General features: G+C 40.9%; 1 protein-coding gene across 1 annotated transcript in view; it reads right to left on the reverse strand.

Annotated features, from left to right (window-relative positions):
* The window catches only part of LOC108761288 (uncharacterized), a 38785-nt gene extending 27079 nt beyond the window's left edge, over window positions 1–11706 (reverse strand). The window contains exons 1-6 of the mRNA XM_018507717.1: window positions 11628–11706; window positions 10721–10847; window positions 10472–10601; window positions 10217–10381; window positions 9909–10110; window positions 9705–9829 (exon numbers count right to left, since the gene is read on the reverse strand). Coding sequence (XP_018363219.1) covers window positions 9705–9829; window positions 9909–10110; window positions 10217–10381; window positions 10472–10601; window positions 10721–10847; window positions 11628–11646 — 768 coding nt within the window. The 5' untranslated portion in view covers window positions 11647–11706. The remainder of the gene's footprint in view (window positions 1–9704; window positions 9830–9908; window positions 10111–10216; window positions 10382–10471; window positions 10602–10720; window positions 10848–11627) is intronic.
* Between the last annotated feature and the right edge of the window lie 661 nt (window positions 11707–12367).

A 12367-nucleotide genomic window follows, 5' to 3' on the forward strand; every position in this document is an offset into this window, starting at 1 on the left:
GAATTCGCTAAAAGTAAAATAATTTTTATATCAATCGATTGATTCAGTGTTGGTTGATATTATGCATTTAATTTTTCACATAGAACATTTCGCAAAAAAATTTAATTATTTATTTATTATTAATTATTGTATTTATGATTTTATTATGATTGTGAAAGATTTAATAATTCATGCAAGGGGCCACACTGTACATTTTGAATTTAGACTCACATCCCGTGTACGGCAAAACTTTACGTATTAAGACATCCATGACGGTTTGTGTAAATTATTTCATATTTTTCAAGTAATGACATCATATATGTATATAATAACTTATACACTGGAAGAAGTAAATACATTGTAGAAAGAGAGAGAGAGAGAGAGATATTGCCACTTATCAATATTGTGAACGTTTCATCTCACAGTAAACGAAAATGAGAGAAATATGAACGATATCTTGACAGAGATCGGTAACAACTTTCCGTCGACATTCCGCCTCGAGTGCGCGGATGTACATATATACGACTGCATGCATGGAATGTGATAAGGAACAAGTATGGTGTGACTCGTGACAAAACGTATGCTAAGGAGATCGTAAAGGAATAAAATCTATCGCGCGCGTTTCGCAGAGATCTTAACAGCGGGCGCGCTTTAGCTTTCATGGGAAAGTTTAGCGACAGATATTAAAGAATCGTAAAGAGCGAGTTGCGCCATGCATGCGTGCGTGTATACGTTGAGAGGAGAAACACGACCAGCCTTATCCAAGGTAGGGTGTAATTTATAGTTGAATCCATAGCTAAACGCAGCTGCATAGTGTCAAGCTGCCGTGTAAGCGAGACGGAGAGACGCTGCATCGGTGGCGGTCCACGAATGCCGATTGCTGGTTGTTATTGACATTCAACGATACCGCGGTAGTTTCACGCCATGGAATGAAACATGCGAGGTGCTACTAGTCATAGAATATTCTGCTTATCTATTCTATTTGCATAAATAACGGATAGATGTATTCATAGAGCTCCAACCATGCCCATTCATTTTTTGATAGGAAAGATTTATACCATTCAGGGATATAAGAAAAAATCTCGCGCATTGCGATTGAGATCAAGGAAGAAAAATGGCGGATTATTTAAATCTGTAGATTGAAAAATGGAGAATACCTGAAAAATTGTAAAGCAGAGTTATACTCGTATATATAAAGAGAAAATTATTCTCTCACGATTATATATATTGTTTATGGATGAAATATGCTTGAAGAAGAGTACTTCTTTTTTTCCCACGATGAAAATTAAAAGCGGCCGGTCTTTCCAGCTCTTCGACTGGTTTCTATCCTACTTGTCAGACTGTCGTCAGCTCATCTCAAGTTGAAGGCCGCGACGTTGACGCTGGGGCAACAACCTTGGCATGTTGCGGCTTAGAAAATTCATCGCGTTTTAAAAATTCAATGGGAAGGTCGACCCGATAATTTTTCCTCTCAAGTTTCACTTACGGTTAAATATCGTTGTTTTTTGTTGCGGTATCTTCGTGACAATGACATCGTGGAAAATATTACGCGATGCAACAGGAAACAGGTTGCGCGGGCGAACGTAACGCATGACGATAATGTCATGCAAGATGCGGGCTTTCAAAGACACGCGATACCAGACACATCCATAAGCCTGTCGCACGGTAGTGATAATGTCCTTGTTGGTCGACGATGACGGGTGAAACGGCATGTCGAATCACGCGAGAACTCGCGCGGCGATAGTAAAAGTAGATAAGTTTAGAGCGAATCTGTGTATTAAATAATTTAACAAACTCGATATTATCTTATTACGAAATATTACGAAATTAACAATCATTATCGCAGGAAACCTAATTGAATTTCTTATACGTGACGAAATGGAAAATGTAAGATTCCGCCGAGGCGGAAACCTGACAAATTAGTTTTCTACGTGATAAAACGGAGAATAAGATCAAGGCAGTAATCAGACAAGCCATAATGTAGACTCAACATTTTAATTGAAACCAGTATCTCTCGAACACCTCGAGTCTTCTCGATGAATTAAATTAATAGTAGCACAGCGAATATGTTCTATTATCTAATACACGCGATATAACGCAATATCAGTGAGCTTGTCAAAATATTGCCTGGCTTATAACGTTCGAACTTTTACATTGCATAAGTACACGTTTTAGTTTTTAGAGCATGACTGTTCGTACCACCGTTCGCATTCTAAGCGTATCGGTTTCGATCGATGGAAAATACTGTAGAGATCACTAGCGAACGACGAGGTGACTAGCGAAAAATCGGGACGATATCACCACAGAATGGAGATTAATCTGAGACGAACGAGCCGATAACTCTTTGGGCGCGGCTGTACCTTCGAGCAATTCGAAGACCAACGCTGGCTGCTGGATCGCTTAAATTGTTTCGGAGAATAGATGATCCCACAGTACGTTCTCTACAGGGTGTTCCAGATAAATGGAGATCACATTTGAATACGCGCGTTATTCGTCCGTAAAATGCAAATTGCAAAAATTATACGAAAACGTGCAATTTTTTATAAAGATTTGTAGGCAAGACTTTTTTTTGTAATAAATTTCGGTACGGTTCAATATATTCTGTGGTAGCAAAACCTGGTAATTTATTTTGTTCTGAGAACAGTTATTTTAGGTTTCTTAGAAGTAAATAAATAATCCGCGCGCGTGATTATAATTAAAATAATTACACGTGCTCAAGGAATTTTTTATTTTAAAAAGTAGTACGTACTGTAATTCTTATTTATCATTTCTCACTTTACATATATTAGTTACATAGAAGATGAAATTCTTTCGTCGAGAACGCCCCATATATTTCCGACCAAGTCGCAGAAGAGCGTTGTTATTACCACGCCGCTTCTTTCAATCCAGGTTGAAAGGCTCTATCGAGAAATCTCTTTCGGCATACAATCTAATCATGATTTATCGACACGCTCTGTACGATGAGTAAGACTGTCTACTGCCACTGCCTGGAGAAAGTTAATTTGTCATTACTGTCGTTATGTTTTGCCATGTAAAATTTTTTTATACACAACTTTTATGAAATTTTCTTTTTTGTTAATATCACATAAATTTTCGTTGCACCAGAAAACGATTATTTTTCAGTGTTGCCTTATCCCGCGCGGTATATCTCCGTCCGACAAAACGCGAGTCAATATTGATCATTAAAGCAGTTAATGTCCTGTTAAGAAAAGGACTCTTCCAATCTCCATCGATTCATGAAGCAGGATCAAGTTTCTACTTTGTGTGGGAAAGAGAAAGTGTACACTCCACCGGTACTAATTTCTTCACCTCCGTGTAGTCTTGCGTTTATTCCTGAAAAACGATGTCACGGCACGCCGCGGTGTATTATTTGAGATTGTACTAGTAAATGTAGAAGGTTAAATCGCAGACAAAACGTGGTAACCGACCGTAAGGCTGAGACCACCAGCACTTAGTGCATTCACTAAGCGATTTTTACTTCCGTAACCAGCAGGACGTGCCGGCGCTATCTAAGAATTCAAGATACCGAGGGTAACTGTGTATAGCCACTACGGTCGTAGTTTCACGAGTAATCTAGCGGTAAGCCTCCCACATGGCACATTTTATAACAGGCACGTAGAAAAATTATCATGAATTCGTATCATTCGCATTCATATCATTTGTGCATTAGTACTATTTTATCTTGGCTAAATCTTACGGTTTCTCGTCCTCTTTTATGTAATTTCCTTCTATTACATATTTTTATTATACTTGGCTATTTCTTCTTTCTTTTATATTCTCAGTGCTTCTTCTTACTTACGCGTAGCTATCTATCTTTTTCTCTTTTATAATTTTATTTATTCACGTTCTTCCTGCGCACGCACATTTCTTCCTTACATTTTGTACAATTTATTTTGTTATATTTTTCCTTTATACTCGTTCGTTTTTACAAAACTGTTCTAAAACAAAATTAACTTCATCTATTATCACACTATTCCGATAGGTATATTTGAAACGAATCGATTTGCTACGATATTATGATTTAATTTTAATGTATAAAAATATAATTTATAAGTGTTTTTGAAACTAGGATACTCGTGAGTCTAAGACACTAGGTATTTATAGTCGATTCTTATTTCAAGACCGTAAGTAAGGTCTTACAAGTAAGATCTTAAGACGCTAATGTGGGGCCCTCTGATTGGTTCGTGACACCTCTAGACAGAATTTAATCTGTCTTTAATATAAAAACTGACTATGAATACCGGCCTAAGAGTCTCTCTGTAGCTTAAAGGATACGCTACAAGTTCCATCCAACTCAGAAATGGTGGTCACATCAGTCATTTTCCTAGTTAGTCGAGTGACGCCAGGCGAGTGAGTCAGCGCACGCATACATGCAAAGGCAAATGACTCTATAATATGACAAGCTATAATGAAAAAAAATGCATCAACTTTCCGGTAACATGGTAATATTAGCCTTTCGATTACATACGCTATAACGATAGCGTGTGCGTTTGAAAGATAGTTCGTCCGACGGGGCTTCCATTTGAACGATCTAATTTAATCCAAGTTGTTCACGCTGCTATAAAATTCGCGATCACAGCTTCTATTCATCATAATTCGTGAATTCTTTTTAGTACTTTCTAAAACATCCTGTAATACGTCATTTGCAATTCTCTTCAGTACGAGAACAACCATCGCCGTAAGGCTTCCTTTTTTTATGCAGACATCGAGCTTTAACATCTGAGATGCGTTACAAGGCTTCCTGTGACTTTCGAATATCAAACTCTGTATCTCATTCATATTAATCTTTCAATTTATTTAAAATTCTTTTTAAATTTTCTTCAATTAAGTTTTTAATGTTAAACAGCTTGATAATTAATCCTCCAACAAAACACTTCCACTTGATAAATTATGCGGGAAGGAAAGAGAATATTGCTATAATAATTTGTGCACCGTAAGCAATGCCACGATAAAGCAATCTCGTTCGGGGCAACAATCAAACGGATTGCTGTACGCACATACTGATTTCGCGTCGCAACGCGTAATCGTAAATCTTGCATTCGTAGAGTGCCATAAAAAAATATTAGCTGGCAAAAATTTTCTATTCCCTTTCACTTATAGTACACCGCTCGTGATGGTGACGCAAGCACGACAGTACCGCGAGTTTCCATCGCGTATCCTCGCGATCATGCATACTTGAGGAGCGATTATAGTCTCCGTATAAAAGAAGATACAGAAATCACATTCGAACGTTTCACCTTTTGGTGATACTTGGTGTAATTTGGTCTTATTTGAGAGATATATATATATATATTCCAAGTGGTTGGAAGACTGAATCTTCTTAATGCAATATATTCAAATTGCGCACGTGTATTCGCGCAAACGCGAATAAGATCACATCCGGGACCTTCCGCTCGCAGCTGTTAACCGAGTTAACCGAGTTAACCGAGTTAACCGAGTCACCCAGCCCGTCCTCACCTCATTTCTCGTCGCCGCGCCGCACTCTTATTGGGCATTTTACTGTATTCCACGGTAGAATAACTCTTGTTTTGTCAATGGTCGGATTTGCGGTTTCGCAAGCATCTCGTAAATTTTACAACAATTCTAACGGCATATACTACGAGAGAGTTGCCCGTTTATGAAGAGACCAAACTACACTATCGTTGATAAGGCATATCGTAAAGCATATCGTTATCGAACACGTAGTCGTTTGAACTTTGAATTAAGTTGGTATTATTTTTATCTACACAACACAAATACTTTGTAATCTTATCACGAATGCAATTTTTATCACCCATTATTAATAAAATATCAAAATTCACAAATTCGTATAAAATGAACAAGACATCGTCAAGAGTGTTGCCAAAAATAATCATGTATCGTAAAATATCGTATTATTCGAGATGATGATCATTCCCGATAAATTGAAAATTCATCAGATAAATATCGCGTCAATATTTACAATTCACGATGTTTGACGAGTGGGAAATCGATTTATAAAGTCAAATTAAATGTAAACTGTTAAGCAGCGAAAGATACTTCCGTTTATGCATATTATGTTTTGCGGATGTTGTATCAATCGAGAATCTGATTTGCAAATTAACGTGCCACGATATACGTGCGAGATAATTCTCACTCGACTTGAACTTGTCTCTCGCCACCAACTCGATCTATTTAAAATCTGTTACAGCCGCTCGCGGAAAATCTATCTTGCGTTTCTAACGTGGGAGTTAGTTTTTCTTTCGGAAGAAGAGCGATCGTCCTAATATCACACGAGGATGGAGTGTGTGATGATCGCTCGAATCGTACGCTTCTAAAAATACTCTCAACTAGTTGAAAAGCCAAACGGCTACTGTCCGGTTTCACAGATTTTCTCCGAGTTGAGACATATGTCCACATGTTAACGTTGGCGAATCGCGTTCCAAATATTAATTAACCCTTACAGCCAGGTAGATGTTAATGTCAAGCCGACTGATGTTCCTTCGACTTTCTCTTTTAAGCGATATGTAACTGGTAAATAACTGGTAAACGAGTTGCTTGACGATAGTCAGTGACGTAAGTGTATTGTGGGTATCGATAGAAAGTCGAAAGGAGATGGGAGGATACAATACCTTCCCTTTCCGCAGTAATGCGGAATAATTAAATTGAAATTTAATTCAATGACTAGCGATCCGGTAATTAGCGCGATTACCGGATACGACTGAGATCTCATAAAATTGCAGAAAGATCTACTTTCTCTTTATACGGACAATTCCACGTGAACTCGCTTGACCTCGAACGACCGACTTCACAACATCCACGAATGTCGTTCAACGGAGCATCCACGCACCGCGAGTGTCGATGACCAAACGGGCGGCGAAAGATAATATGTGAACCGGAGCTCAGGTGTAATAAATCGGAGCGCGAACAGGGACGTCGAGAGAGACGTGTTGTGTTCCAAGTATATAATTAATATATGATAAATATATGATTGATCGAAAAACATGCACGGCTTCCCGGTTTTCATGATCGTAATCTTGACGAGATAACAGCTATTATTATTATTTATGTGCTTCGCTTTATCTTGAATTGACATAATATCGCAAATAAACTATCAAGGTGAGTAATGCAACTTTTTACACGACGATTTTCCTTTCGTCTTTTACTATGAAAGGAAAATCCGATATGTAATGACGGTTTCTCGTTCGAAAGGCAAGTACGATCATAGATGCATTACTCGGATAGTCTTTGCTGTAATTGCTTCATTGTTTCATTGTGTTTTTCGATGTAACAATAACGGGACAAATATCACAATGAATCTCAGTCGTGCTGTACCGCGAGCTGCGAGAGAACTGCGGATGTGGAGACGGAATTAGCTCAAGGTGTTATCTCGAATTGAAAACTCTGAAGAGAGAAGCAGAGCAGAATTAAGTTTCAGTTAATAACAACGCGGTATAAAATACCGAGATAGATGCAACGAGTTTACCAGGAAAATAAAGAGTCTCTCTCTCTATACGGTTCGGAACACTTGGAACACCGACTTTCACGTTCTAAATTCCATTATCTTTACCGTACACTTTTTACAACCACGTGCTTCGAAACAATGCTGTTTAATCAACCGCGGTGAGGCAATCTGTTCGATCGATCCTTGAACGAGCTCCGTAGAAACTCCCTCACATAATTAGAGATAAAGAAAAGGATAAATTTTCCATCAACTGTGGCTTACCAAAATGCATATCCACTATGCCGAGTAGGAAGAGCGGCGCACCATTGTTGTATCTACGTGTCAGCGCGAGAGCACGCGTATCCACAAGAAGAGCAACTACGAAGAATCGAGAAGCATCGAGACTCTACAGCAGTCAGCACTACGAGCACTCACGAGCTTCGGCAACGAAGCGCATCTTTTTCTTTTTTCTTTTTCTTCACACGGCGTTTTTTTCAAACGCACCGCCTCAGACCTCCCCGCTTCCACGCGGCGGTTTCGTCGCACTCGTGCTCGTTACGATGCATGAATGACTCCTTTGCCGCGCCGCGCCGCGCCGCGCGGGGTCACGCCAGGGTTCGTTCGCGGCAATCGACGGCGACGTGCGGCGACGTGCGGCGACGTGCGGCGACGTGCGGCGACGGAGAAACCACGTCGAATGGACCGCGCGAACAAGTTTGAGCTGCGAGTGTTGCCGTGGTGGTATGTCTCGGTTAGATAGGATGGACGGACGGATGGAAAAACGAGTAGGAGGCGAAGGAAGAAGGGGAAGAGAGCCCGTGCGGCGGCCGGTTAGACCCGTAGGAAGAAGAGACTCGTCTGGCTGACCCACGATACCACGATACCGTCGAGTATCGAGATTACGTGAGTGACCATGGATTCTTCCAGAAAGAACCCCCGCTGCTTTACGAAAACGGAGGGAATACTGACGCGGTATAAGATGCCGGACTGCGGTGGTACAGAAGGTGGCCCGTGGCCGACCCACGCGGTGCACAAAGCTACGCGATGCCGCGATCACAAATCAAACACGAGAGACGCGCACCATTTGCGTGTTTAAATATAGCGATGCTCCAGAAAAAAAGAGGGACGAGAACTAGACGAACGGAAAGAGATGATGAGGAAGAGGGAAAGAGAAAGAAACGCGAAAAGAACAGGGCGATGAATGTGAGGAGGGGAAGGAGGAAGGGAATCTTGGATCAACGTGTTCGCGTTGTAACGTGCCCGTCCACCGGCGGCGACCGTGGAACGGCGAACTCTGTCGGCTCGCCGCTCGTGCAGCCGGCAGGCAGGCAGCTGCTAGTCTCTCCAAAGCAACGAAGCGCGTCGTTTCTGTCCGAACGCAAGCCTTCGGGAAAGATCGGAGCCCGGAACAAAACAACAACGTGGGGTATGGTATACACGCCGACTGTTTCCTCCCCCCCACTCTACCTAGGTACCATCACATCCGTTCCTCCTCTTAGCTGTTGCGTCGCTCGGTCTTAGCCAGCGAAAATTCAATCCGGCACGCACGTGCTAGACCAATGCGGCATTATTCTTAGCACGTATTCCGCCGAATCGTGCCGCTTCCTAGCATTCCCGTTTCGTCATTAACAATTAAATCGGTTAATAAATGGATTGCTTCGGCTGGAGTTAATTTATCCGCAGATTTATACTCCGTTCCGCTTTGTGCATTTTATGCTATCCAATTTACTTATGAAAAAAAAACAGGAAGACAAGAACAAGCGCATGCATAAAATTATCTGAGCTTTAAAGGCAATCACCTTCTTTTTTGTAGAAATTTTCAAGAAAAATCTTTAATCCTAATACATATTTGTGGGTCCAATGAACTAGGACATTTTTTCCAATCGTTCCAATTTGTTTATTTTGAAGATCAATATCCGAGAAATAACATTACGTAACAAAATAAAAAAATCATTCAATTATGTTAATTTTAAGCAGATGTATTAATTTTAAGTACCCTTGGACCTATGAATACTATTTAAAGAAATTTCGGAGCGATTGGGATTCTTCTTTGTTTATTATTTAATTCTTAATGGAAAAAATCAAACGCGTATTAGAGCATATGTTAAGTTTTCTATAGATGCGTTTTTTTCTACAAGTGGATGATACTTTCCCACAGTAAAATGTAATAAAGTAAATAAAAGGGAGACCCAAAGGGACATCTGGTGTATCATCTGTAAAGTACACCACATGGCGAAATTTGCCGACGAATGAGAAAGATAGGAAAATACTAATAACTTTATTGTTACGTAAATGTAACGATTAAAAACAATACGTCACTTACCATGTGCTCTACCGCTTTGTCCTCCAGTTCTGGCAAAGTCCAGTTGATGTGGAAGCTCAAAGGTTGAAGACGTGACTCCATTTCTCGTAACCATTTTCTTAGACATTTCACTTCGCGTTCAAAATCTGTTGGAACAGATCGATTACGTTTACATTAACAAACCATACGAAAGATACAATTTTTCAAAGGGCAACAACCCATTACCTGCTGATATATCTTGTTGACTAGATACTGGTTGGTCTATGGGCGCCATAATTTGCTCAACTAGTTCCCATTTTGCATTCAAGTGATCTACACGCCACGCCACTTCATCTTTTAAAGCAGGGGCGCGAGAAATTAACTTTTCCGCTTGCTCATTGAATAATTTACGTCTATACGCCTTGCGTCGTAGCTCTTCCATATGAGCCTGATTAATTGAATTTTTAACATTACTTTAAGAGATATATTAATTTCATTTAGAGATTTATTCTTATCATATATTTTGAATATATCAGATTCAACCTGATACGTACTGCACGCAGGCTTTTGTCTAAAAGATTTTCTTCTTTAGAATAGACCAATTCTTGAAGAATTCTTAACCACGAGTAAAGCTCTGAAAATTGATTGCTGACTTCCTTCAAGGTCCACGAATGCGTCGACACGTCTGTTTCGTCCCATGTCAATTCACCATTTGCTTCCTTAAATTGATAATAAAATTGTTCAACATTTATATCTCACGCTATATATCTGTGCATAAAAAAGACTTAAGACATTTCACACAAATCTACCTTGCAAGTATCGATTAAATTAGTATCCATAATATAATCATAATTAGATCTTATAGCTGCCCAAAAGTCATCTTTGCAGTCTTCGTAGTTTATCCACATTCTTTGAACATTTGTTTGCTTTGGATCTTTCCTAGAAATGCATACAAGTTGAATTAATATGTTAGCCAACAATAAGTCAAATAAAAGAAGCATGAGAGATGTACTGTATGACTAATATACTAGTGACTATAAATATTAATAGAAGCAAACCTTTTCTTGGTAAGACTGTTGTACAGTCTTTCCGTCGTGGTTCTAACATGTTTCTGCCTTTCTAAGCTTTGACTATTTGGCTGAAGTGACGTTAGTGAGGTACTCATCCTTTTTGCCTTGTGGTAATCTGCATTCAAAATGTATTAAACATAATAAGATTATCTCTTTCCGACTTGGAGAACAAAATTATAAAAATTGTAATCCTTTTTATACAATAATACGATTATAGATCTAGTATTTTTTAAAGAGTGTTTTGAACTGGTGTATACTGATACAATAAGTTGAAGTGAAACAAACTACGAGTACTTTCCATTTGATGACAAGTTGGCACAAATGTCGTTCCATCTTTATTACTCACCGAATGTCAAAAAAGATAGAATGATGTTTGTGGTTACTAAATGGAAAGCATCCTATATTTGTTTTCACTCTAACTTATTTCACCAGTGTAGTCCAGGCATTCTTCAAAAAAGAACGGACCTTTTATTCGACAACTTCATTTATCATATTAGTATATCGTAATCAAAAAATACACGTATGAGCACATTTTGTATCATGAAATAATTTATTGCGTAACACCTTCGCAGCTCCTTTTTGGGAATGTGCATTACTCAGAGAAGGAGAAACATTAGACTCCAAGGCAATTCGTTTGGATATAATTCAAGTCGAAACGAGTTTCCGTTCTCGGCGAACGCTGATTCTTCGCAGCGAGCGCTAAAATAGCAACACGGCGCGAGTGTTTGCACGAATGTGCTAATTCCAGAAAAAGAAAAAAGGGAGAGAAGAAAGTTGCGCCTTGCGGAGCGCGCGACTCCAACCAGACTCAACTTTGCCATTTGTCCGTCGGTCGAGATAAGACCGCAGGAAGGCGCGGCGCGAATCAAGGAGGTATCAGGATCGGTATGCTCACCCGTGTTGTCGACAGTCATCGGTTAGGTTGTTTTTGGCCCGGTAGCGCGCATCACCGCTACCGTCTCGCCGACGAAACCGCTGGGAAACCGGAGAGCTGCTCGACGTCGATGGCTCGCGCGGGAGCGGGAGGGCGAGGGTAGGTAGTGGGGCGTCTGCACACACATCCGTAGACCGAGGACACACCTGTGCTGTCGCCACGCGGAGGGGGGAGGGGAGGGGGAATGTCACCGGGCGATGAAAAATTTCATCGCTCGCAATCACCGGCCACCGCTCGCGTTTCCCGACCGGAACGAAATCTACGTGCGACGCTACGCCGACGACATAACCTTCCTCGAGACGTCCGGAACACGCGACACGACGCGAGACAGCCGAGTTCCCACGGCGACAAAGAGCCGCGTACACCGCCAATAACACACCCCGTACCCTCCGCGCGTTCGCCGTTTCTTGTGGTTTCTTGTGGTTTCTTGTCCACGGTGCGCGCGGCAATCCGACCGTCGGATAAGTCGGACTATGGCCAGAACGTTCCTCGACTCGATGATGCGCCGGGCCGCACCCGCACCCGCACCGCCTGCCGAGCGTGAGAACTCGGAATTCACCGTCCTCGACGGTGCCTCGTCCACTCTACTCGATGTCAGTCAGTCAGGGACGAGCCTTCCCCAGATAAGCATTTTTCGGACTTCGGAGCACGTAACTCCCAGAAGGAGACCCACAGGTGCAGCGAGCGAGCACAGGTGCGGC

This window comes from Trachymyrmex cornetzi, unplaced genomic scaffold (assembly GCF_001594075.2).
Source record: "Trachymyrmex cornetzi isolate Tcor2-1 unplaced genomic scaffold, Tcor1.1 scaffold247, whole genome shotgun sequence".
NCBI lineage: Eukaryota > Metazoa > Arthropoda > Insecta > Hymenoptera > Formicidae > Trachymyrmex > Trachymyrmex cornetzi.